This window comes from Sturnus vulgaris, unplaced genomic scaffold, assembly GCF_052056855.1.
Source record: "Sturnus vulgaris isolate bStuVul1 unplaced genomic scaffold, bStuVul1.hap1 Scaffold_1136, whole genome shotgun sequence".
In the NCBI taxonomy this organism is placed as follows: domain Eukaryota; kingdom Metazoa; phylum Chordata; class Aves; order Passeriformes; family Sturnidae; genus Sturnus; species Sturnus vulgaris.
In genome coordinates, this window is record NW_028276042.1 from 38,042 (window position 1) to 65,229 (window position 27,188).

At 53.1% G+C, this 27,188-nt stretch overlaps 1 protein-coding gene across 1 annotated transcript in view; it reads left to right on the top strand.

Annotated features, from left to right (window-relative positions):
- Positions 1-858: 858 nt before the first annotated feature.
- The window catches only part of LOC148219449 (cleavage and polyadenylation specificity factor subunit 1-like), a 41,022-nt gene continuing 14,692 nt past the window's right edge, over positions 859-27,188 (top strand). The window contains exons 1-21 of the mRNA XM_088157575.1: positions 859-1,055; positions 1,203-1,230; positions 6,308-6,441; positions 9,168-9,248; positions 10,310-10,461; positions 10,549-10,695; positions 11,352-11,491; positions 15,132-15,242; positions 15,752-15,845; positions 16,681-16,768; positions 16,863-16,988; positions 17,824-17,875; positions 18,701-18,795; positions 19,191-19,265; positions 20,196-20,276; positions 21,805-21,894; positions 21,977-22,093; positions 23,000-23,141; positions 24,210-24,388; positions 25,373-25,503; positions 26,969-27,140. Of these exons, the coding sequence (XP_088013701.1) occupies positions 912-1,055; positions 1,203-1,230; positions 6,308-6,441; positions 9,168-9,248; positions 10,310-10,461; positions 10,549-10,695; positions 11,352-11,491; positions 15,132-15,242; positions 15,752-15,845; positions 16,681-16,768; positions 16,863-16,988; positions 17,824-17,875; positions 18,701-18,795; positions 19,191-19,265; positions 20,196-20,276; positions 21,805-21,894; positions 21,977-22,093; positions 23,000-23,141; positions 24,210-24,388; positions 25,373-25,503; positions 26,969-27,140 (2,379 nt within the window). The 5' untranslated portion in view covers positions 859-911. The remainder of the gene's footprint in view (positions 1,056-1,202; positions 1,231-6,307; positions 6,442-9,167; positions 9,249-10,309; positions 10,462-10,548; positions 10,696-11,351; positions 11,492-15,131; positions 15,243-15,751; positions 15,846-16,680; positions 16,769-16,862; positions 16,989-17,823; positions 17,876-18,700; positions 18,796-19,190; positions 19,266-20,195; positions 20,277-21,804; positions 21,895-21,976; positions 22,094-22,999; positions 23,142-24,209; positions 24,389-25,372; positions 25,504-26,968; positions 27,141-27,188) is intronic.

Here is a 27,188-nt window from a genome sequence, read left to right on the forward strand (position 1 = left end):
GGGTTTGTAGGGGTGGAGGAGGCGGTGGAGGGAGATGGGGAGTTGAGGGATCTTGAGGGGAGTTTTGAGGGGTCCGTGAGGGGCAACTGGGGGAAGACTGAGGGGGGAAAGTTTGGGGGCTGGGGGGGTTGAAGGAAAATTTGGGGGGACTGAGAGGGGAGGTTTGGGGGGTAGTTTAGGAGGGTCGAGGGGTTCTTTGTGAGGAAATTTAGGGTTCATAAGGGGATAATTGAGGTTGAGGGGCTTTGAGGGGTCCGAGGGAAATTTGGGAGATCCGTGAGGGGAAAAGGGGGGGGAGACTGAGGGAAGGATGTTTGAGGGGGTCCCGTGAGGGACTCTGGGGGGGCTGAGGGGAAATTTCGGGGGTTTATGAGGAGAAAATGGGGGGAGCGAGAGGAGAGATTTGGGGGGGTCCTGTGAGGGGGTCTGAGGGGAAATTTGGGGGGTCCATGAGGGGAAAATGGGGGGAACTGAATGGGGGGATATGAGGGGGTCCCGTGAGGGGCACTGGGGGGGTCTGAGGGGAAATTTGGGGGGTCCATGAGGGAGAAATGGGGGGAGACTGAGGGGGAATCCTTTGGGGGGTCTGAGGGGAAATTTGGGGGGTCCATGAGGGGGAAAAGGGGGGGGAAACTGAGGGGGGATGTTTGAGGGGGTCCCATGAGGGGCTCTGGGGGGTCTGAGGGGAAATTTGGGGAGTCCATGAGGGGAAAATGGGATGGACTGAGGGGAGCGGTTTGGGGGGAAATTTGGGATATTCCCCCTTTTCCTCCCAATTTTCTCCAATTTTCCTTTTTTCCCCCCCATTTTCTCACCGCTCTCTCTCTCTCTCTCTCTCTCCCCAGCCCCCCACCCCCCAGAAGACCCCCCCAGGACCCCAAATTCGGGGTGATCATTTTTTGGGGGACCCCATGTACGCCGTGTACAAACAAACCCACCCCCCCACGGGGTTGGAATTTTCCCTTTATTGTCATTTTTTTTCGGCGGCCGAGAGGAACCTGGTGGTGGCCGGCACCTCCCAACTCTTCGTTTATCGCCTCAACCACGACCCCGAGGTGACCCCACAAAAAAAAAAAAAAAACCCCCACAACCCCCCCAAAAAAACCCCACAAAAAAAAACCCCCCAAATTTAGGGGAAATTTGGGGATTTTTATTGATTTTTTTCCTTATGGGAATTTTATCGATTTTTTTTTTTTTTGCAGGCACCGGGAAAAGGTGACAGGAATGGGGGTGAGTGAGGCTCTTTTTGGGATTTTTTGGGGATTTTTTTGAGGGGTTTTGGGGTTTTGTTTTTTTTTTTGAGGGGGGGTTGGGAATTTTTTTTTGGGGGGATTTTGAGTGGGGGCAGAACAAAGAATCAGGAGTGAGCAGGAAAATCCCAACCCATGGGGGATTCTCAATCTCAGGGGGCAGAGTTTTAAGAAAACCCCAAGAAAATCACAAAGAATCACCCCAAAAATCCCCCCCCAAAATCTCAAAAAACTAAAAAAAAAAAATTCCCCAAAAAGCCCAGTAAAAACTTCAAGAAATCCTCCCCAGAAAATCCCAAAAACCCTGAAAAATCCCCAAAATCCCCAAAAAAATCCCAACTAGACCTTGAGAAAAATCCCCAAAAAATCCCCTCAACCGCCCCCCAAAAAAATCTTAAATATCATCCCAGAAAAATCCTCGAAAAAACTCCCAAAATTAAAAAAAAAAAAAATTCCCCCAACCCCCCAAAATTTAAAAAAATTAAAAAAAACTTCAAAAAGCTCCTAAAAAAAATCCTCAAAACCCACAAAAAATTCCCAAAAATCCTCAAAAGACCCCAAAAAGTTCCCTAAAAAACCCCGCAAGACCCCCCCAAAAATCCCCACAAAACTCCCCCAAAAAACCCCAGATAACCACAAAAACGTCCAAGGTAATAATAATAAAAAAAACCCAACAAAAATCCTGAAAAATCCCGAAAAATCCCCAAAAAATCCCCAAAAAGTCCCGAAAAAAATACCCAAAAAATCCCCTAAAAAAACGGAAAAATTTTAAGAAAATTTCCAGAAAATTCCCAAAAAATCTCCGAAAAATCCCAAAAGATTCCCCCCAAAAATCTCCGAAAAACCCCAAAAGATCCCCCAAGAAATCCCCAAAATTTCCAAGAGAATCCCCCCAAAAATCCCAAAAAATCCACAAAAAATCAACAAAAAGCCCTGAAAAATTTAAAAAAAAATTCCAAAAAAATCCCCCAAAAAATCCCCCAAAATCCTTCAAAAATCAACAAAAAACCCTGAAAAAAATAAAAAAAAATTCCCAAAAGTAAAAAAAAAATCATCAAAATTCCCCAAAAAATCTCGGAAAAATTCCCTAAAAAAACCTGAAAAATTTTAAGAGAATTTCCAAAAAATTCCCAAAAAATCTCCGAAAATCCCCCAAAAAATCCCCCAAAAAATCCACAAAAAATCCCAAAAAATCCGCAAAAAATCAACAAAAAACCCTGAAAAATTTTAAAAAAATTTCCAAAAAATCACCAAAAAAATCCCGAAAAATCCCAAAAAATCCCCCAAAAAACCAACAAAAAATCTCCAAAGATCCCCCAAGAAATCCCAAAAAATCCCAAGAAAATCAACAAAAAACCCTGAAAAAATTTAAAAAAAATTCCAAAAAATCCCCAAAAAAATCCCCAAAAATCCTTCAAAAATCTCTGAAAAATCCCCAAAAATCCACAAAAAGTTCACAAAAATTCACAAAAAATCCACAAAAAATCAACAAAAAACCCTGCAAAAATTTAAAATATTTCCTAAAAATCACCAAAAAAATCCCAAAAAATCTCCCAAAAATTTCTGAAAAATCCCAGAAAAAATCCCCAAAAATCTCTGAAAAATCCAAAAAGATCCCCCAAGAAATAAAAAAAAAATCCCAAAAGATCTGCAAAAAATCAACAAAAAACCCTGAAAAAATTTAAAAAAAATTCCAAAATATCACCAAAAAAAATTCCCAAAAAATCTCCGAAAAATCCCCAAAAAATCTCCCAAATATTTCTGAAAAAATCCCACCAAAAAATCCCAAAATATCTCTGAAAAATCCCCTAAAAAATCCACAAAAAATCCCCAGAGATCCCCCAAAAATCCCAAAAAATCTGCAAAAAATCAACAAAAAACCCTGAAAAAATTAAAAAAAATTTCTCAAAAATCACCAAAAAAATCCACAAAAATCCTTCAAAAATCTCTGAAAAATCCCAAAAAATCCCTAAAAAAATCCACAAAAATCCCAAAAAATCCACAAAAAAATCAACAAAAAACCCTGAAAAAATTAAAAAAAAATCCAAAAAATCACCAAAAAAATCCCCAAAAATCTCCGAAAAACGCCAAAAAATCCCTAAAAAATCTCCAAAAAAACCCCAAAAATTCCCCCAAATCCCCCAAATTCCCATTTTTTTTTCCCCCAGAGGGCAAAGGGCAGCGGGAGAAGCTGGAGCTGGTGGCCTCCTTCTCGTTTTTTGGCAATGTCATGTCCCAAAAAATCCCCTAAAATCTCTGAAAAATCCCAATAAATCCCCAAAAAATTCACAAAAAATTCCACAAAAAATCCACAAAATACCCTGAAAAAATTAAAAAAAAAATTTCCAAAAAATCACCAAAAAAATTCCCCAAAAAACTCCGAAAAATCCCAATAAATCCCAAAAAATTTCTGAAAAATCTCACAAAAATTCCCAAAAAATCTCCGAAAAATCCAAAAAGATCCCCCAAGAAATCCCCAAAAAATCCGCAAGAAATCAACAAAATAAACCCTGAAAAAATTAAAAAAATGCAAAAAATCACAAAAAAATCCCCCAAAAAATCCGAAAAATCCCCCAAAAATTCCCCAGATATTTCCGAAAAATCCCACCAAAAAATCCCAAAAAATCTCTGAAAAATCCCCTAAAAAATCCACAAAAAATCCCCAAAGATCCCCCAAGAAATCCCAAAAAAATCCGCAAAAAATCAACAAAAAACCCTGAAAAAATTAAAAAAAATTTCTCAAAAATCACCAAAAAAATCCCCAAAAATCCTTCAAAAATCTCTGAAAAATCCCAAAAAATCCCAAAAAATCCCTAAAAAAATTCCCAAAAAATCCACAAAAAATCAACAAAAAACCCTGCAAAAATTTAAAATATTTCCGAAAAATCACCAAAAAAATCCCAAAAAATCTCCCAAAAATTTCTGAAAAATCCCAGAAAAAATCCCCAAAAATCTCTGAAAAATCCAAAAAGATCCCCCAAGAAATAAAAAAAAATATCCCAAAAGATCTGCAAAAAATCCACAAAAAACCCTGAAAAAATAAAAAAAAAATTCCGAAAAATCACCAAAAAAATCCCAAAAAATCTCCGAAAAATCCCCAAAAAAATCCCCCAAATATTTCCGAAAAATCCCACAAAAAAATCCCAAAATATCTCTGAAAAATCCCCCAAAAACCCACAAAAAATCCCCAAAGATCCCCCAAGAAATCCCAAAAAAATCCGCAAAAAATCCACAAAAAATTCCACAAAAAATCCACAAAATACCCTGAAAAAATTAAAAAAAAAATTTCCAAAAAATCACCAAAAAAATTCCCCAAAAAACTCCGAAAAATCCCAATAAATCCCAAAAAATTTCTGAAAAATCTCACAAAAATTCCCAAAAAATCTCCGAAAAATCCCAAAATATCCCCCAAAAAATCCCAAAAGATCCCCCAAAAATCCCAAAAAATCCGCGAAAAATCAACAAAAAACCCTGAAAAAATTTTTAAAAAATTCCGAAAAATCCCCAAAAAAATCCCCAAAAATCCTTCAAAAATCTCTGAAAAATCCCAAAAAATCCCTAAAAAAATCCACAAAAATTCCCAAAAAATCCACAAAAAATCAACAAAAAACCCTGAAAGAATTTTAAAAAAAAAAATCCAAAAAATCACCAAAAAAATCCCCAAAAATCTCCGAAAAACGCCAAAAAATCCCTAAAAAATCTCCGAAAAATCCCCAAAAATTCCCCCAAATCCCCCAAATTCCCATTTTTTTTTCCCCCAGAGGGCAAAGGGCAGCGGGAGAAGCTGGAGCTGGTGGCCTCCTTCTCGTTTTTTGGCAATGTCATGTCCCAAAAAATCCCCTAAAATCTCTGAAAAATCCCAATAAATCCCCAAAAAATTCACAAAAAAATCCACAAAAAATCCACAAAATACCTTGAAAAAATTTTTTAAAAAATTCCAAAAAATCACCAAAAAAATTCCCCAAAAAACTCCGAAAAATCCCAATAAATCCCAAAAAATTTCTGAAAAATCTCACAAAAATTCCCAAAAAATCTCTGAAAAATCCCAAAATATCCCCCAAAAAATCCCAAAAGATCCCCCAAAAATCCCAAAAAATCCGCGAAAAATCAACAAAAAACCCTGAAAAAATTTTTAAAAAATTCCGAAAAATCCCCAAAAAAATCCCCAAAAATCCTTCAAAAATCTCTGAAAAATCCCAAAAAATCCCTAAAAAAATCCACAAAAATTCCCAAAAAATCCACAAAAAATCAACAAAAAACCCTGAAAGAATTTAAAAAAAAAATCCAAAAAATCACCAAAAAAATCCCAAAAAATCTCCGAAAAACGCCAAAAAATCCCTAAAAAATCTCCGAAAAATCCCCAAAAATTCCCCCAAATCCCCCAAATTCCCATTTTTTTTTCCCCCAGAGGGCAAAGGGCAGCGGGAGAAGCTGGAGCTGGTGGCCTCCTTCTCGTTTTTTGGCCATGTCATGTCCCAAAAAATCCCCTAAAATCTCTGAAAAATCCCAATAAATCCCCAAAAAATTCACAAAAAATTCCACAAAAAATCCACAAAATACCCTGAAAAAATTAAAAAAAAAAATTTCCAAAAAATCACCAAAAAAATTCCCCAAAAAACTCCGAAAAATCCCAATAAATCCCAAAAAATTTCTGAAAAATCTCACAAAAATTCCCAAAAAATCTCTGAAAAATCCCAAAATATCCCCCAAAAATTCCCAAAAGATCCCCCAAGAAATCCCAAAAAAATCCGCGAAAAATCAACAAAAAACCCTGAAAAACTTTTTAAAAAATTCCGAAAAATCCCCAAAAAAATCCCCAAAAATCCTTCAAAAATCTCTGAAAAATCCCAAAAAATCCCTAAAAAATCCACAAAAATCCCAAAAAATCCACAAAAAAATCAACAAAAAACCCTGCAAAAATTTTAAAAAAATTCCAAAAAATCACCAAAAAAAATCCCAAAAAATCTCCGAAAAACGCCAAAAAATCCCTAAAAAATCTCCGAAAAAACCCCAAAAATTCCCCCAAATCCCCCAAATTCCCATTTTTTTTCCCCCAGAGGGCAAAGGGCAGCGGGAGAAGCTGGAGCTGGTGGCCTCCTTCTCGTTTTTTGGCAATGTCATGTCCATGGCCAGTGTCCAGCTGGCCGGGGCCAAGAGGGACGCGCTGCTGCTCAGCTTCAAGGACGCCAAGGTGGGGGATTCTGGGGTGCCAGGGGGGGAATTTGGGGGTGCCATTGATCATTTTGGGGTGCCAGGGGGGATTTTGGGGTGCCAGGGAGGGAATTTTGGGGTTCCATTGATCATTTTGGGGTTCCATTGATCGTTTTTGGGTGTCATTGATCATTTTGGGGTGACAGGGGGGATTTTGGGGTGCCATTGATCATTTTGGGGTGCCAGGGGGATTTTGGGGTGCTAGGGAGGGAATTTTGGGGTGTCAGGGAGGGATTTTGGGGTTCCATTGATCATTTTAGGGTGCCATTGATCATTTTGGGGTGCCAGGGAGGGAATTTTGGGGTGCCATTGATAATTTTGGGGTGCCAGGGGGGGATTTGGGGGTTCCATTGATCATTTTGGGGTTCCATTGATCATTTTGGGGTGCCAGGGAGGGAATTTTGGGGTGCCAGGGGGGGATTTTGGGGTGCCAGGGGGGAATTTTGGGGTGTCAGGGAGGGAATTTTGGGGTGCCGGGGGGGAATTTGGGGGTTCCATTGATCATTTTGGGGTGCCATTGATCATTTCGGGGTGCCAGGGGGGAATTTTGGGGTGTCAGGGAGGGAATTTTGGGGTTCCATTGGTCATTTTGGGGTGCCAGGGGGGGATTTTGGGGTGCCAGGGAGGGAATTTTGGGGTGTCAGGGAGGGAATTTTGGGGTGCCAGGGGGGGAATTTGGGGTGCCATTGATCATTTTGGGGTGCCAGGGGGGGATTTTGGGGTGCCAGGGAGGGAATTTTGGGGTGCCAGGGGGGGATTTTGGGGTGCCAGGGAGGGAATTTTGGGGTGCCGGGGGGGGAATTTGGGGTGCCATTGATCATTTTGGGGTGCCAGGGGGGGAATTTTGGGTTTCCATTGATCATTTTGGGGTGCCAGGGGGGAATTTTGGGGTGTCAGGGAGGGAATTTTGGGGTGCCAGGGGGAATTTTGGGGTGTCAGGGGGGAATTTTGGGGTGTCATTGATCATTTTGGGGTGCCAGGGAGGGAATTTTGGGGTGCCGGGGGGGAATTTGGGGTGCCATTGATCATTTTGGGGTGCCAGGGGGGGAATTTTGGGGTGTCAGGGAGGGAATTTTGGGGTGCCAGGGGGAATTTTGGGGTGTCAGGGGGGAATTTTGGGGTGTCAGGGAGGGAATTTTGGGGTGTCAGGGAGGGAATTTGGGGGTGCCATTGATCATTTTGGGGTGCCAGGGGGGGAATTTTGGGTTCCATTGGTCATTTTGGGGTGCCAGGGAGGGAATTTTGGGGTGCCAGGGGGGGAATTTTGGGGTTCCATTGATCATTTTGGGGTGCCAGGGGGGGATTTTGGGGTGCCAGGGGGGAATTTTGGGGTGTCAGGGAGGGAATTTGGGGGTGCCATTGATCATTTTGGGGTTCCATTGATCATTTTGGGGTGCCAGGGGGGGATTTTGGGGTGCCAGGGGGGGATTTTGGGGTTCCATTGATCATTTTGGGGTGCCAGGGGGGGATTTCGGGGTGCCAGGGAGGGAATTTTGGGGTGCCAGGGGGAATTTTGGGGTGCCAGGGGGGGAATTTGGGGGTTCCATTGATCATTTTGGGGTTCCATTGATCATTTTGGGGTTCCATTGATCATTTTGGGGTGCCGGGGGGGATTTTGGGGTGCCAGGGAGGGAATTTTGGGGTGCCAGGGGGGGATTTTGGGGTGTCAGGGAGGGAATTTTGGGGTGCCAGGGGGGAATTTGGGGTTCCATTGATCATTTTGGGGTGCCAGGGGGGATTTTGGGGTGCCAGGGAGGGAATTTTGGGGTTCCAGGGGGGGATTTTGGGGTGTGCCATTGATCATTTTAGGGTGCCATTGATCATTTTGGGGTGACAGGGGGGATTTTGGGGTTCCATTGATCATTTTGGGGTGTCATGGGGGGATTTTGGGGTGCCCGGGGGGGATTTTGGGGTGCCATTGATAATTTTGGGGTGCCATTGATAATTTTGGGGTCTCATTGATAATTTTGGGGTGCCATTGATCATTTTTGGGGTGTCATTGATCATTTTTGGGGTGCTGTTCCCACAGCTCTCGGTGGTGGAGTACGACCCCATTTTGGGTTTCCATTGATAATTTTGGGGTCTCATTGATAATTTTGGGGTTCCATTGATCACTTTGGGGTTCCATTGATAATTTTGGGGTTCCATTGATCACTTTGGGGTTCCATTGATAATTTTGGGGTTCCATTGATCACTTTGGGGTGCTGTTCATGATTTTGGGGTGTCATTGATAATTTTGGGGTTCCATTGATAATTTTGGGGTGTCATTGATCATTTTGGGGTGCCATTGATAATTTTGGGGTGTCATTGATCATTTTTGGGGTGCTGTTCCCACAGCTCTCGGTGGTGGAGTACGACCCCATTTTGGGTTTCCATTGATAATTTTGGGTTTCCATTGATAATTTTTGGATTTCCATTGATCACTTTGGGGTTCCATTGATCATTTTGGGTTTCCATTGATAATTTTGGGGTTCCATTGATCACTTTGGGGTGCTGTTCATGATTTTGGGGTGTCATTGATAATTTTGGGGTTCCATTGATAATTTTGGGGTGTCATTGATCATTTTGGGGTTCCATTGATAATTTTGGGGTGTCATTGATCATTTTGGGGTTCCATTGATAATTTTGGGGTGCCATTGATCATTTTGGGGTGCCATTGATAATTTTGGGGTGCCATTGATCATTTTTGGGGTGCTGTTCCCACAGCTCTCGGTGGTGGAGTACGACCCCGGCACTCACGACCTCAAGACTCTGTCCCTGCACTACTTCGAGGAGCCCGAGCTGAGGGTGGGGCCTGACCCCCAAAATCCCTGAATTTCACCCCAAAATGGAGTCTGGGGTTATCCTAAATCCCTGAGTTATCCCTGACCCCCAAAATCCCTGATTTTCACCCCAAAATGGGGTTTGGGGTTCCCTCAGATCCTAAAATCCCTGAATTTCACCTCAGAATGGGGTTTGGGGTTCCCTCAGATCCCTGGCCCCCAAAATCCCTGAATTTCACCCCAAAATGGGGTTTGGGGATCCCCCAGAATCCCCAAATGCCTGATTTTCTCCCAAAATGGAGTTTGGGGTTCTCCCAAATGCCTGAGTTATCCCAGAATCCCCCAAAATCCCTGAATTTCACCCCAAAATGGGGTTTGGGAATCTTCCAGATCCCTGAGTTATTGCAGAATCCCCAAAATCCTTGATTTTCACCCCAAAATGGGGTTTGGGGATCCCCCAGATCCCAAAATCCCTGAATTTCACCCCAAAATGGGGTTTGGGGTTCCCTGGAGACCCCAACCACCCCAAATCCCCATTTTTTTTTTAGGATGCCTTCGTTCAGAACGTGCACACACCCAGGTGTGGATGGGATCCTTGTGGGATCCATCCTTTTGGGATCACTCTGGGATGGATTTTGGGATTCCCCAGACCCCAGAGTTATCCCAACCACCCCAAATTTCCATTTTTTTAGGATGGCTTCGTTCAGAACCTGCACACACCCCGGGGTTTGAGTGGGACCCTTGTGGGATCCATCCCTCTGGGGTCACTCTGGGATGGATTTTGGGGTTCCCCAGAGCCCAGAGTTCCCCCAAATCCCCATTTTTTTTTAGGATGGCTTCGTCCAGAACGTGCACACACCCCGGGTCCGGGTGGGATCCATCCCTTTGGGGTCACTCTGGGATCGATTTTGGGGTTCCCTGGAGACCCCAACCACCCCAAATCCCCATTTTTTTTTTTAGGATGGCTTCGTCCAGAACGTGCACACACCCGGGTCCGGGTGGGATCCATCCCTCTGGGGTCACTCTGGGATGGATTTTGGGGTTCCCTGGAGACCCCAACCACCCCAAATCCCCATTTTTTTTTAGGATGGCTTCGTCCAGAACGTGCACACGCCGCGGGTGCGGGTGGATCCCGACGGGCGCTGCGCGGTGATGTTGATTTACGGCACCCGCCTGGTGGTGCTGCCCTTCCGGCGCGACTCCCTGGCCGACGAGCACGAGGGGCTGGTGGGAGAGGGGTGAGAGACCCCCCCAAAACCTTCCCTGAACCCCCCAAAAAATCGGGGATCTCCTCCCCTTGAACTCCACCCCCCTCATCCCCGCAGGCAGAAGTCGAGTTTCCTGCCCAGCTACATCATCGACGTCAGGGAGCTGGACGAGAAACTGCTCAACATCATCGACATGCAGTTCCTGCATGGCTACTACGAGCCCACCCTGCTCATCCTCTTCGAGCCCAACCAGACCTGGCCCGGGTCAGTGGTGGGGTTTGGGGGAGATTTGGGGGGGTTTCAGTGGGATTTGGGGGGGTTTCAGGGGGTTTTGGGGTGTCTAGAGGGAATTTGGGGGAGTTTTGGGGGGATTTGAGGTGGTTTCAGTGGGATTTGGGGGAGGTTTGGGGGGGTTTGGGGGGACATTTGGGGGATTTTGGGGGTCCAGGGACAGGGACAGGCTGGGGGACGCTGCCCAGTTTGGGGTGACAGGGACCTTTGGGGACACAGGGACAGGGTCACTCTGTCACCCCCCAGGTGACATTGGGGTGTCCCCACAGGAGGGTGGCAGTGCGACAGGACACCTGTGGGTGTCAGGGTGTGTCTGTCACCCCCCAGGTGACACAGAGGTGACGCTGATGTCCCCACAGGAGGGTGGCAGTGTGACAGGACACCTGTGGGTGTCAGGGTGTGTCTGTCACCCCCCAGGTGACCCCCAGGTGACGCTGATGTCCCCACAGGAGGGTGGCAGTGTGACAGGACACCTGTGGGTGTCAGGGTGTGTCTGTCACCCCCCAGGTGACACTGATGTCCCCACAGGAGGGTGGCAGTGCGACAGGACACCTGTGGGTGTCAGGGTGTGTCTGTCACCCCCCAGGTGACACAGAGGTGACACAGAGGTGACACTGATGTCCCCACAGGAGGGTGGCAGTGCGACAGGACACGTGCAGCATCGTGGCCATCTCGCTGAACATCCTGCAGCGCGTACACCCGGTGATCTGGTCACTGAGCTCGCTGCCCTTCGACTGTACCCAGGCTCTGCCTGTGCCCAAACCCATCGGTGAGTGACGGTGACAGTGACACAGTGACACAGTGACAGTGACACAGTGACACAGTGACACAGTGACAGTGACACAGTGACAGTGACACAGTGACAGTGACACAGTGACAGTGACACAGTGACACAGTGACACAGTGACAGTGACACAGTGACACAGTGACACAGTGACAGTGACAGCGACACAGTGACACAGTGACAGTGACACAGTGACAGTGACAGCGACACAGTGACACAGTGACAGTGACACAGTGACAGTGACACAGTGACAGTGACACAGTGACACAGTGACAGTGACACAGTGACACAGTGACAGTGACACAGTGACAGTGACAGTGACAGTGACACAGTGACAGTGACACAGTGACACAGTGACAGTGACACAGTGACACAGTGACAGTGACAGTGACACAGTGACAGTGACACAGTGACACAGTGACACAGTGACAGTGACACAGTGACAGTGACAGGGTCACTGAGCTCGCTGCCCTTCGACTGTACCCAGGCTCTGCCTGTGCCCAAACCCATCGGTGAGTGACGGTGACACAGTGACAGTGACACAGTGACAGTGACACAGTGACACAGTGACACAGTGACAGTGACAGCGACACAGTGACACAGTGACAGTGACACAGTGACAGTGACAGCGACACAGTGACACAGTGACAGTGACACAGTGACAGTGACACAGTGACAGTGACACAGTGACACAGTGACAGTGACACAGTGACACAGTGACAGTGACACAGTGACAGTGACAGTGACAGTGACACAGTGACAGTGACACAGTGACACAGTGACAGTGACACAGTGACACAGTGACAGTGACAGTGACACAGTGACAGTGACACAGTGACACAGTGACACAGTGACAGTGACACAGTGACAGTGACACAGTGACACAGTGACACAGTGACAGTGACACAGTGACAGTGACAGGGTCACTGAGCTCGCTGCCCTTCGACTGTACCCAGGCTCTGCCTGTGCCCAAACCCATCGGTGAGTGACGGTGACACAGTGACAGTGACACAGTGACAGTGACACAGTGACACAGTGACAGTGACACAGTGACACACTGACAGTGACACAGTGACAGTGACACAGTGACACAGTGACAGTGACACAGTGACAGTGACAGTGACAGTGACACAGTGACACAGTGACAGTGACACAGTGACAGTGACACAGTGACAGTGACACAGTGACAGTGACACAGTGACACAGTGACACAGTGACACAGTGACACAGTGACACAGTGACAGTGACACAGTGACAGTGACACAGTGACACAGTGACAGTGACACAGTGACACAGTGACAGTGACAGTGACACAGTGACAGTGACACAGTGACACAGTGACACAGTGACAGTGACACAGTGACAGTGACAGGGTCACTGAGCTCGCTGCCCTTCGACTGTACCCAGGCTCTGCCTGTGCCCAAACCCATCGGTGAGTGACGGTGACACAGTGACAGTGACACAGTGACAGTGACACAGTGACAGTGACACAGTGACACAGTGACACAGTGACACAGTGACAGTGACACAGTGACACAGTGACAGTGACACAGTGACACACTGACAGTGACACAGTGACAGTGACACAGTGACACAGTGACAGTGACACAGTGACACAGTGACAGTGACACAGTGACAGTGACAGTGACAGTGACACAGTGACAGTGACACAGTGACACAGTGACACAGTGACACAGTGACAGTGACACAGTGACAGTGACACAGTGACACAGTGACAGTGACACAGTGACACAGTGACAGTGACACAGTGACAGTGACAGTGACAGTGACACAGTGACACAGTGACACAGTGACAGTGACACAGTGACACAGTGACAGTGACAGTGACACAGTGACAGTGACACAGTGACACAGTGACACAGTGACAGTGACACAGTGACAGTGACAGGGTCACTGAGCTCGCTGCCCTTCGACTGTACCCAGGCTCTGCCTGTGCCCAAACCCATCGGTGAGTGACGGTGACACAGTGACAGTGACACAGTGACAGTGACACAGTGACACAGTGACACAGTGACAGTGACAGCGACACAGTGACACAGTGACAGTGACACAGTGACAGTGACACAGTGACAGTGACACAGTGACACAGTGACAGTGACACAGTGACACAGTGACAGTGACACAGTGACAGTGACACAGTGACACAGTGACAGTGACACAGTGACACAGTGACAGTGACAGTGACACAGTGACAGTGACACAGTGACACAGTGACACAGTGACAGTGACACAGTGACAGTGACAGGGTCACTGAGCTCGCTGCCCTTCGACTGTACCCAGGCTCTGCCTGTGCCCAAACCCATCGGTGAGTGACGGTGACACAGTGACAGTGACACAGTGACAGTGACACAGTGACACAGTGACAGTGACACAGTGACACAGTGACAGTGACACAGTGACAGTGACAGTGACAGTGACACAGTGACACAGTGACAGTGACACAGTGACAGTGACACAGTGACAGTGACACAGTGACAGTGACACAGTGACACAGTGACACAGTGACACAGTGACACAGTGACACAGTGACAGTGACACAGTGACAGTGACACAGTGACAGTGACACAGTGACAGTGACACAGTGACACAGTGACAGTGACACAGTGACACAGTGACACAGTGACACAGTGACAGTGACACAGTGACACAGTGACAGTGACACAGTGACACAGTGACGGTGACACAGTGACAGTGACACAGTGACAGTGACAAAGTGACAGTGACACAGTGACACAGTGACACAGTGACACAGTGACACAGTGACAGTGACACAGTGACAGTGACACAGTGACAGTGACAGTGACAGTGACACAGTGACAGTGACACAGTGACACAGTGACAGTGACACAGTGACAGTGACACAGTGACACAGTGACACAGTGACAGTGACACAGTGACAGTGACACAGTGACACAGTGACGGTGACACAGTGACGCAGTGACAGTGACACAGTGACACAGTGACAGTGACACAGTGACACAGTGACAGTGACACAGTGACAGTGACACAGTGACACAGTGACGCAGTGACAGTGACACAGTGACACAGTGACACAGTGACGGTGACACAGTGACGCAGTGACAGTGACACAGTGACACACTGACAGTGACAGTGACACAGTGACAGTGACAGTGACACAGTGACAGTGACACAGTCACACAGTGACACAGTGACAGTGACACAATTCCTCTCCCTGTCCCGGGGGATGTGCTGATGGTGACACTGTTGGTGACCCTGTCCCTGTCCCCCAGTCCCAGGGGGTGTGGTTACACTGACACTGTTGGTGACACTGTTGGTGACACTGTTGTCCCTGTCCCAGGGGGTGTTGTGATGGTGACAGTGACACTGTTGGTGACACTGTGGTGACACTGTTGTCCCTGTCCCTGTCCCAGGGGGTGTTGTGATGGTGACAGTGACACTGTGGTGACACTGTTGGTGACACTGTGGTGACACTGTTGTCCCTGTCCCAGGGGGTGTTGTGATGGTGACAGTGACACTGTGGTGACACTGTTGGTGACACTGTTGTCCCTGTCCCAGGGGGTGTTGTGATGGTGACAGTGACACTGTTGGTGACACTGTGGTGACACTGTTGTCCCTGTCCCAGGGGGTGTTGTGATCTTCGCTGTGAACTCCCTGCTGTACCTGAACCAGAGCGTGCCCCCCTACGGGGTTGCCCTCAACAGCCTCACCTGCGGCACCACCGTCTTCCCTCTGCGTGAGCACAGCCTTCGGCCTCGCCTCCTCCTCATCGTCCTCAGCCTCATCCTCCTCAGCCTCATCCCCATCTTCATCCTCATCCCTATCAGCCTCTTCCTCTGTAGTCTCATCAGCCCTGTCCTCATCTTCCTCCCCATCCTCCTTCTCCTCTTCATCCTCATCCTCATCATCCTCAACTCCCTCATCCTCATCCTCCTCATCCTCACCCTCACCAGCCTCATTCACACCGTCCCTGTCATCCCCACCTTCACCCCACTCGTCTTCATCATCTTCATCCTCTCCCTCACTTTCCTCCTTCTTCCTTCTCCTCTTTCCTCATCTTCCTCTTCCTCTTTTACTCTCCCTGTCCCTGTGTCCCTGTGTCCCTGACTGTCGCTGTCGCTGTCCCTGTGTCCCCATCCCTGTGTCCCTGTCCCTGTGTCCCTGACTGTCCCTGTCGCTGTCCCTGTGTCCCCATCCCTGTGTCCCTGTGTCCCCATCCCTGACTGTCGCTGTCGCTGTCCCCAGGCATCCAGGAGGGTGTGAGGATGACTCTGGACTGTGCCCAGGCCACCTTCATCTCCTATGACAAGATGGTCATCTCGCTCAAGGGGGGGGAGATGTGAGTCTGGGGGGGCCTGGGGGGGGTGTCCCCAGGGATTTGGGGGTGTCCCCAAGGGATTTTGGGGTGTCCTGTCCCCCCCCTGAGGTGCCGCCCCCTGTCCCAGCCCTATCCTGACCCTGATCAGGGACGGGGTGAGCTCTGTCCTGTGGGACAAGGGGGGATCCCTGGGGTTTTCTGGGGGGCTCTCCATGGATTTAGGGGTGTCCCCAAGGATTTAGGGGTGTCCCCAAGGATTTAGGGGTGTCCCCAAGGGATTTTAGGGTGTCCTGTCCCCCCTGAAGTGTCCCCTGTGTGTCCCAGCCCTGTCCTGACCCTGATCAGGGGTGGGGTGAGCTCTGTCCTGTGGGACAAGGGGGGGGTCCCTGGGGGTTTTCTGGGGGACTCTCCATGGATTTTTGGGGTGTCCCAAGGGATTTAGGGGTGTCCCCAAGGGATTTGGGGGTGTCCTGTCCCCCCCTGAGGTGCCGCCCCCCTGTCCCAGCCGTGTCCTGACCCTGATCAGGGGTGGGGTGAGCTCTGTCCTGTGGGACAAGGGGGGGGTCCCTGGGGGTCCTGGGCTTTTTGAGGGTGTCTCCAAGAATTTTGGGGTGTCCCCAAGGGATTTTAGGGTGTCCTGTCCCCCCCTGAAGTGTCCCCTGTGTGTCCCAGCCGTGTCCTGACCCTGATCAGGGACGGGATGAGCTCTGTCCTGTGGGACAAGGGGGGGGGTCTCTGAGGGTTTTCTGGGGGGCTCTCCATGGATTTTTGGGGTGTCCCAAGGGATTTAGGGGTGTCCCAAGGGATTTTGGGGTGTCCTGTCACCCCTCCCTGAGTTGTCCCCTCCCTGTCCCAGCTACGTGCTGACGCTGATCACGGACGGGATGCGCTCCGTGCGCTCCTTCCACTTCGACAAAGCGGCCGCCTCCGTCCTCACCACCTGTGTAAGCACCTGGGCACACCTGGGCACACCTTGGGGACACCCTGGGGACACCTTGGGGACACTTTGGGGACATCTGTGCCCCCCTGTGTCCCCAGATGGTCCCTCTGGAGCCCGGCTATCTCTTCCTGGGGTCCCGTCTGGGGAATTCGCTCCTGCTCAGGTACACGGAGAAGCTGCAGGAGCCCCCGGCTGGGGCGGGCAAGGAGGGGCCTGACAGACAGGTGAGAGCCCAAAGCACACCTGGAGACACCAAATCACACCTAGGGGACCCCCAAAAACCACCTGGGAACCCCAAAACTCTCCCCAAGAACCCCCAGTCCTTCCCGAGATCCCAAATCCCCATCCCAGAACCCCCGGCTGGGGCGGGCAAGGAGGGGCCTGACAGGCAGGTGAGACCCCCAAAACACACCTGGGGACCCCAAATCACACCTGGCGATCCCAAATCACACCTGGGGGACCCCAAATCACACCTGGGGAGCTCCAAAAACCACCTGGGGGGCCACAAATCCCTCCCAAGATCCCAAATCTCCATCCCAGAACCCCCGGCTGGGGCGGGCAAGGAGGGGCCTGACAGACAGGTGAGAGCCCAAACACACCTGGAGATCCCAAATCACACCTGGAGGGCCCCAAAATTCACCTGGGGGACCCCACATCATGCCTGGAGAACCCCGGAAACCACCTGGGGGGCTCCAAAATTCACCTGGGATCCCAAATCCTCTCTGAGACCCAAAGATCCCCATCCCATAACCCCCAAACTCTTCGTAGGGACCCCAAAGCCCTTCCCTGAGCCCCAAATCCTTCCTGGGGACCCCAAAATCCTTTCCCTGGGACCCCAAATTCTTCCTGGGACCCCAAACCTTTCTGGGGATCCCTCCTAGAGACCCCAAATTCCTTCCCCGAGACCCCCAAACCCTTCCTGGGGACCCCAAATCATACCTGGGGACCCCAAAAACCCCTTCCCAGGGGTCCCAAATCTCAGCCCTGACACCACCAAGGCCCTCCCAGGGACCCCAAAACCCTCCTGGGGTCCCCAAATCTGTCCCTGTCACCCCCCAGGAGGAGCCCCCGGTGAAGAAGAAACGCTCGGAGCCATCGGGGCCGTGGGCAGGTGGGGACACCTGGGGACATCCGGGGACACTGAGGGACACCTGGGGACATCTGGGGGACACCTGGGGACACTTGGGGACACATGGGGGACACCTGGGGACATCTGGGGGACACCTGGGGATATCTGGGGACACATGGGGGACACCTGGGGACACTTGGGGACATCCCTGAGGACATCTGGGGACATCTCCTGGTCACTGCAGGGATGACAAAGTGACAGAGGGGACACCTGGGGGCAGTGGGTGACAAGTGTGTCCTGTCCCCGAGGGGGTGACAGGGGGTGACAAGTGTGTCCTGTCCCCAGGGGGGTGGCACTGGGTGACAATGGGTGACCCAGGGGTGTCAGTGGGTGACAATGGGTGGCACCTGTCCCCAGGGGGGGTGACAATGGGTGACCCAGGGGTGACAGTGGGTGACAATGGGTGGCACCTGTCCCTGTCCCCAGGGGGGTGACACAGGGGTGACAATGGGTGACACCTGTCCCTGTCCCCAGGGGGGTGACAATGGGTGACAATGGGTGACACCTGTCCCTGTCCCCAGGGGGGTGACAATGGGTGACAATGGGTGACACCTGTCCCTGTCCCCAGAGGGGGTGGCAGTAGGTGACAGTGGGTGACCCAGGGGGGTGACAATGGGTGACACCTGTCCCTGTCCCCAGGGGGGTGGCAGTGGTGACAATGGGTGGCAGTGGGTGACAGTGGGTGACCCAGGGGTGACAATGGGTGACAATGGGTGACACCTGTCCCTGTCCCCAGAGGGGGTGGCAGTAGGTGACAGTGGGTGACCCAGGGGGGTGACAATGGGTGACACCTGTCCCTGTCCCCAGGGGGGAAGCCACAGGCCCAGGACGAGGTTGATGAGATCGAGGTGTACGGCAGCGAGGCGGCCTCGGGGACACAGCTGGCAACGTACTCCTTCGAGGTACTGTCACCTGTGTGTCACCTGTGTGTCACCTGTGTGTCACCTGTCACCTGTGTGTCACCTGAGTGTCACCTGTGTGTCACCTGTGTGTCACCTGTCACCTGTGTGTCACCTGAGTGTCACCTGTGTCACCCCCGTGTCACACACAGCTGGCAACGTACTCCTTCGAGGTACTGTCACCTGTGTGTCACCTGTGTGTCACCTGTGTCACCTCCCTGTTACCTCTGTCACCTCCCCGTCACCTGTGTCACTTGTCTGTCACTTGTGTCACCTCCCTGTGACCCCCAGGTGGTCACTGCTCCTTTGAGGTGCTGTCGTTGTCACCTCCCTGTCACTTCTGTCACCTGTGTGTCACCTGTGTCACGTGTCTGTGTCCCCGCTGTCCCTGTCCCCAGGTGTGTGACAGCATCCTCAACATCGGGCCCTGCGCCAACGCGGCCATGGGGGAGCCGGCCTTCCTGTCTGAGGAGGTGAGACCCCAAAACCCCCCAAAATTACCCCAAAATCCACCCCCAAATCCCCCCCAAACCCGGCCTTCCTGTCTGAGGAGGTGAGACCCCAAAACCCCCAAAATCCCCCAAAATTACCCCAAAAATGACCCCAAAATCCACCCCAAACCCGGCCTTCCTGTCTGAGGAGGTGAGACCCCAAAATCCCCCAAAATTACCCCAAAAATGACCCCAAAATCCACCCCAAAAACCTCCCCAAACCCGGCCTTCCTGTCTGAGGAGGTGAGACCCCAAAAACCCCCAAATCCACCCCAAAAATGACCCCCAAAACCCCAAAATCCCCCCCAACCCCGGCCTTCCTGTCTGAGGAGGTGAGACCCCAAAAACCCCCCAAAATTACCCCAAAATCCACCCCAAAATCCCCCCCAAACCCGGCCTTCCTGTCTGAGGAGGTGAGACCCCAAACCCCCCAAAATTACCCCAAAAATGACCCCAAAAACCCCAAAATCCCCCCCAAAACCCCCCCCAAAAACCCCAAAAATGACCCCAAAAACCCCAAAATCCACCCCAAAACCCCCCCCAAACCCGGCCTTCCTGTCTGAGGAGGTGAGACCCCAAAAACCCCCAAATTACCCCAAAATCCACCCCAAAAACCCCAAAATCCACCCCCAAAACCCCAAAATCCACCCCAAAAACCCCCCCAAAAACCCCAAAAATGACCCCAAAACCCCCAAAATCCACCCCAAACCCGAGGAGGTGAGGGACCTCAAACTCTGACCCCAAAACCATCCTGTACCCCAAACCCTGCACCCCAAAATCCTTCACCCCAAAATCCTTCACCCCAAATCCTGTACCCCAAATCCTGACCCCAAATCCTGACCCCAAACCCTGACCCCAAACCCTGCACCCCAAACCCTGCACCCCAAATCCCGACCCTTTTGTCTCCCACAGTTCCAGAACAGCCCCGAGCCCGACCTGGAGATCGTCCTGTGCTCGGGGTACGGCAAGAACGGGGCCCTGACCGTGCTGCAGGTACCCCAAAAACCCCAAAAAACACCCCAAAAACACCCCTGGGACCCCAAAACCATCCCAAAAATCATCTGTGCACCCCCAAAACATCCCTGAACCCCAAACCCTCCCTGTGCTCGGGGTACGGCAAGAACGGGGCCCTGACCGTGCTGCAGGTACCCCAAAACCATCCCTGGGACCCCAAAAACATCCCTGGGACCCCAAAACACCCCAAAAACATCCCAAAAATATCCCTGGGACCCCAAAAACACCCCAAAAACATCCATGGGACCCCAAAACACCCCTGGGACCCCAAAAACATCCCTGGGACCCCAAAAATATCCACGGGACCCCAAAACACCCCAAAACCATCCCTGGGACCCCAAAAATATCCCTGGGACCCCAAAAACATCCCTGAACCCCAAACCCTCCCTGTGCTTGGGGTACGGCAAGAACGGGGCCCTGACCGTGCTGCAGGTACCCCAAAAACATCCCTGGGACCCCAAAAACATCCCTGGGACCCCAAAAACATCCCTGGGACCCCAAAACCATCCCAAAAATCATCTGTGCACCCCCAAAACATCCCTGAACCCCAAACCCTCCCTGTGCTCGGGGTACGGCAAGAACGGGGCCCTGACCGTGCTGCAGGTACCCCAAACCCCCCTGAACCCCAAAAACCCCAAACCCCCCTGAACCCCAAAACCCCCCTGAACCCCAAAACCCCCAACCCTCCTGAACCCCAAAAACCACAAATTCCCCCCAAAACCCTGAACCCCAAACCCCCCGCACCTCCCAAGCCCCCCCGTGGGAGGTTCCCGGGGGGTCGATCCCGGTGCCAGAGCAGAGCTGGGGACAAACCAGGGTGACCCCAAAGTCTGGGGACCACCTGTACCCCCCCAGGGACACCCCAAAACTGTGGGGGGACCCCACAAACCTGCCTGTACCCCCCATAGGGACACCCCAAAACTGTGGGGGGACCCCACAAACCTGCCTGTACCCCCCATAGGGACACCCCAAAACTGTGGGGGTCCCCACAAACCTGCCTGTACCCCCCATAGGGACACCCCAAAACTGTGGGGGTCCCTGCTGACCACTGTCCTGTCCCCTGTTGTCCCTGTCCCCTGTGTCCCCTCTGTCCCCTCTGTCCCCTCTGTCCCTGTCCCCTGTGTCCCCTCTGTTCCCTGTGTCCCCTGTGACTCTGTCCCTGTCCCCTGTGTCCCCTGTGTCCCTGTCCCCTGTGTCCCTGTCCCTGCTGTCGCTGTCCCCTGTGACCCTGTGTTCCCTGTGTCCCTGTGACCCCTGTGTCCCTGTCCCTGTCCCCTGTGTCCCTGTGACCCCTGTGTCCCTGTCCCCTGTGTCCCTGTCCCCTGTCCCCTGTGACTCTGTCCCTGTCCTCTGTGTCCCCTGTGTCCCTGTCCCCTGTGTCCCCTGTGACCCCTGTGACTCTGTCCCTGTCCCCTGTGTCCCTGTGACCCCTGTGTCCCTGTCCCTGTCCCCTGTGACCCCTGTGACCCTGTCCCCTGTGTCCCTGTGACCCTGTCGCTGTCCCCAGCGCAGTATCCGGCCCCAGGTTGTCACCACGTTCGAGCTGCCCGGCTGTTACGACATGTGGACAGTGACCGCGCCCCCCCCGCGGGAACAGGTGAGTCCCTGTGTCACCTGTGTCACTGTGTCACCTTCCCTGTGTCCCCGTGTCCCCACCGAGGCTCTGTGTGTCCCCACAGCCGGAGGTGGCCCCGGGGGCCAGCGCGGAGCCCGAGGCAGCGACGGCTCCGGAAAGTTCCGAGGAGGACGGGGAACGACACGGATTCCTCATCCTGAGCAGGGAGGACTCCACCATGGTGAGGGGACATGGGGACATCATGGGGACATCACAGGGACATGGGGACATCACAGGGACACGGGTTCCTCATCCTGAGCAGGGAGGACTCCACCATGGTGAGGGGACACTGGGGACATCACGGGGACATCACAGGGACATGGGGACATCACAGGGACAGGGGTTCCTCATCCTGAGCAGGGAGGACTCCACCATGGTGAGGGGACACTGGGGACATCATGGGGACATCACAGGGACATGGGGACATCACAGGGACAGGGGTTCCTCATCCTGAGCAGGGAGGACTCCACCATGGTGAGGGGACACTGGGGACATCATGGGGACATGGGGACATCACAGGGACATCACAGGGACATCACAGGGACACGGATTCCTCATCCTGAGCAGGGAGGACTCCACCATGGTGAGGGGACACTGGGGACATCATGGGGACATGGGGACATCACAGGGACATCACAGGGACATCACAGGGACACGGGTTCCTCATCCTGAGCAGGGAGGACTCCACCATGGTGAGGGGACACTGGGGACATCATGGGGACATCACAGGGACATCACAGGGACAGGGGGACATCACAGGGACACGGGTTCCTCATCCTGAGCAGGGAGGACTCCACCATGGTGAGGGGACATCATGGGGACATCATGGGGACATCACAGGGACATGGGGACATCACAGGGACATGGGGACACAGACACTCCTTGCTCCCACCTGGTGTCCCCATGTCCCCAATGGGGACAGCACCCGTGTCCTGAGGGCTCCATGGGTGCCATGTCCTGATGTCCCCGATGTCCCCGATGTCCCCATTGTCCCCGATGTCCCCGATGTCCCCGATGTCCCCGATGTCCCCGATGTCCCCATTGTCCCCATTGTCCCCATTGTCCCCATTGTCCCCATTGTCCCCAGATCCTGCAGACAGGACAGGAGATCCTGGAGCTGGACACGAGCGGCTTCGCCACCCAGGGCCCGACCGTGTTCGCCGGGAACCTGGGCCAGGGCCAGTTCATCGTGCAGGTGTCACCTCTGGGGCTGAGGCTGCTGCAGGGCGGTGAGTGACACACCTGGGCACACCTGGGCACACCTGGGGACACACCTGGGGACACCTGGGCACACCTGGGGACACACCTGGGCCAGGGCCAGTTCATCGTGCAGGTGTCACCTCTGGGGCTGAGGCTGCTGCAGGGCGGTGAGTGACACACCTGGGACACACCTGGGCACACCTGGGACACACCTGGGGACAGGGACACACCTGGGCCAGGGCCAGTTCATCGTGCAGGTGTCACCTCTGGGGCTGAGGCTGCTGCAGGGCGGTGAGTGACACACCTGGGCACACCTGGGCACACCTGGGGACACCTGGGACACACCTGGAGACAGGGATACAAGAGGGATTGGGACACACCTGGGATACACCTGGGATACACCTGGGATACACCTGGGATCAGGGACACACCTGGGATACACCTGAGGTCACAGACACACCTGGGATACACCTGGGATCAGGGACACAACAGGAATACACCTAGGGACACCTGGGGTGACATCAGCCGGTCACATGGGAGCCCAGGTGTCCCCAGGTGTGACATCAAGGGGGTGACACCAGGGTGACACCTCTGGCTATGTCCTGAGCTGGGGAGTGACAGGTGACAGCCACAGGTGACAGCCACAGGTGACACTGGGGAGTGACACGGGGGACCCGCTGGTGAGGTGACACGGGGGGTGGCACGGGGTGACACTGTGGTGACATCCTGTGCCATTTAGTGACACAGGGTGGCCCTGGGGGTGACAAGGGTGTGACACGGGGTGTGACATAGGTGTGACCCCATGGTGACATTGGTGTGACACTGCTGTGACACTGCTGTGACATTGGTGTGACACTGGTGACAGTGATGTGATATTGGTGACACTGCTGTGACATTGGTGACATCGGTGTCCCTGCTGTCCCCTCACAGTGACACAGCTGCACTTTGTCCCGGTGGACCTGGGCTCTCCCATCGTGCACTGTGACACTGGTGTGACACTGATGACACTGATGTGACATTGGTGACACTGATGTGACACTGATGTGACACTGCTGTGACACTGGTGACACTGATGTGACCCTGCTGTCCCCTCACAGTGACACAGCTGCACTTTGTCCCGGTGGATCTGGGCTCTCCCATCGTGCACTGCGCCGTGGCCGATCCCTTCGGGGTCCTGCTCAGCGCCGAGGGTCACCTGGCCACCTTCACCCTCAAAGGGGACACCTACGGGGGCCGCGCCCCGCGCCTGGCCCTGCTGCGGCCACCTGTGTCACACGTGAGTGTCACCTGTGTCCCCAAACCCCCTCACCTGTCCCCAACCATCCCCATCCCTGCCTGGCCCTGCTGCGGCCACCTGTGTCACACGTGAGTGTCACCTGTGTCCCCAAACCCCTCACCTGTCCCCAGCCATCCCCAACCATCCCCAAACCTGCACTGCTGCGGCCACCTGTGTCACACGTGAGTGTCACCTGTGTCCCCAAACCCCCTCACCTGTCCCTATCCCTGCCTGGCCCTGCTGCGGCCACCTGTGTCACACGTGAGTGTCACCTGTGTCCCCAAACCCCCTCACCTGTCCCCAACCATCCCCATCCCTGCCTGGCCCTGCTGCGGCCACCTGTGTCACACGTGAGTGTCACCTCTGTCCCCAAACCCCCTCACCTGTCCCCAGTGTCCGCAACATCCACAATGTCCCCAATGTCCCCCAATGTCCCCTCAGTGTCCCCAAATGTCCCCCAGTGTCCCCTCAGTGTCCCCTCAGTGTCCCCCAATGTCCCCTCAGTGTCCCCAATGTCCCCCAATGTCCCCAATGTCCCCAATGTCCCCTCAGTGTCCCCAATGTCCCCCAATGTCCCCAATGTCCCCAATGTCCCCTCAGTGTCCCCAATGTCCCCAATGTCCCCTCAGTGACCCCTCAGTGACCCCTCAGTGTCCCCTCACCTGTCCCCACTGTCCCCGTGCAGCAATCCCGGGTGACAGCTCTGTGCCTGTACCGGGACGTTTCTGGAATGTCCCCAATGTCCCCTCAGTGTCCCCTCACCTGTCCCCGTGCAGCAATCCCGGGTCACAGCTCTGTGCCTGTACCGGGACGTTTCTGGAATGTCCCCAATGTCCCCTCAGTGTCCCCTCACCTGTCCCCGTGCAGCAATCCCGGGTCACAGCTCTGTGCCTGTACCGGGACGTTTCTGGAATGTCCCCAATGTCCCCTCAGTGTCCCCAATGTCCCCTCAGTGTCCCCAATGTCCCCACTGTCCCCGTGCAGCAATCCCGGGTGACAGCTCTGTGCCTGTACCGGGACGTTTCTGGAATGTTCACCACCGAGAGCCGCGCCCCCCGGGAGGAGCCCCCGCCCCGCCCCCACGCCGAGGCCGAGACGCTCATCCAGGACCTCAGGTGAGTCCCCAGGTGTCCCCGAATGTCCCCAGGGTGTCTCCAAGGTGTCCCCAGTCTCCAGGTGTGTCCGGGTTTGTCTCCATGTGTCAATCAGGGGGGGTCCTCAGGTGTTTCCAGAGCCCTAAATGCCCTCCAGGTGTATCCCAGGTGTACTCAGGTGTACCCAGGTGTATCCAGGTGTATCCCAGGTGTATCCCAGGTGTACTCAGGTGTATCCCAGGTGTACTCAGGTGTACCCAGGTGTATGCCAGGTGTATCCAGGTGTATCCCAGGTGTACTCAGGTGTATCCAGGTGTACTCAGGTGTATCCCAGGTGTACTCAGGTGTACCCAGGTGTATCCCAGGTGTCCCCAGGTGTACTCAGGTGTATCCTAGGTGTACCCAGGTGTGTCCCCAGGTGCCCCATTCCCCGTTTCCCGCAGTGACTCGGTGGACGATGAGGAGGAGATGCTCTACGGGGACTCGGGGGGGGTGTCCCAGGTGTATCCCAGGTGTATCCAGGTGTATCCCAGGTGTCCCAATCCCGTTTCCCGCAGTGACTCGGTGGACGATGAGGAGGAGATGCTCTATGGGGACTCGGGGGGGGTGTCCCAGGAGTATCCCAGGTGTTCCCAGGTGTATCCCAGGTGTACTCAGGTGTCCCCAGGTGTGTCCCAGGTGTACCCACGTGTCCCCCAGGTGCCCCATTCCCCGTTTCCCGCAGTGACTCTGTGGACGATGAGGAGGAGATGCTCTATGGGGACTCGGGGGGGGTGTCCCAGGTGTATCCCAGGTGTATCCCAGGTGTATCCAGGTGTATCCAGGTGTGTCCCCAGGTGCCCCATTCCCCGTTTCCCGCAGTGACTCTGTGGACGATGAGGAGGAGATGCTCTACGGGGACTCGGGGGGGGGGTGTCCCAGGTGTATCCCAGGTGTACCCAGGTGTCCCCAGGTGTATCCAGGTGTGTCCCAGGTGTATCCAGGTGTGTCCCCAGGTGTCCCAATCCCGTTTCCCGCAGTGACTCTGTGGACGATGAGGAGGAGATGCTCTACGGGGACTCGAGGGGGGGTGTCCCAGGTGTCCCCAGGTGTATCCCAGGTGTCCCCAGGAGTATCCCAGGTGTCCCCAGGTGTCCCAATCCCGTTTCCCGCAGTGACTCGGTGGACGATGAGGAGGAGATGCTCTACGGGGACTCGGGGGGGGTGACCCAGGAGTATCCCAGGTGTTCCCAGGTGTACTCAGGTGTCCCCAGGTGTACCCAGGTGTCCCCAGGTGCCCCATTCCCCGTTTCCCGCAGTGACTCTGTGGACGATGAGGAGGAGATGCTCTATGGGGACTCGGGGGGGGTGTCCCAGGTGTATCCCAGGTGTATCCCAGGTGTACTCAGGTGTCCCCAGGTGTATCCAGGTGTGTCCCAGGTGTACTCAGGTGTCCCCAGGTGTATCCAGGTGTGTCCCCAGGTGCCCCATTCCCCGTTTGCCGCAGTGACTCAGTGGACGATGAGGAGGAGATGCTCTACGGGGACTCGGGGGGCTCGGGGCGCTCCCCCCCCAAGGAGGAGCCGCGGCGCCCGGGCCCCCCCGAGCGGGAGGCGGCCCCGCACAGCCCCGAGCCCTCGCACTGGTGCGTGCTGGCCAGGGAGAACGGCAACATGGAGGTACTGGGAGCACTGGGAACACTGGGAGTGGCCCTGGGAGCGCTGGGA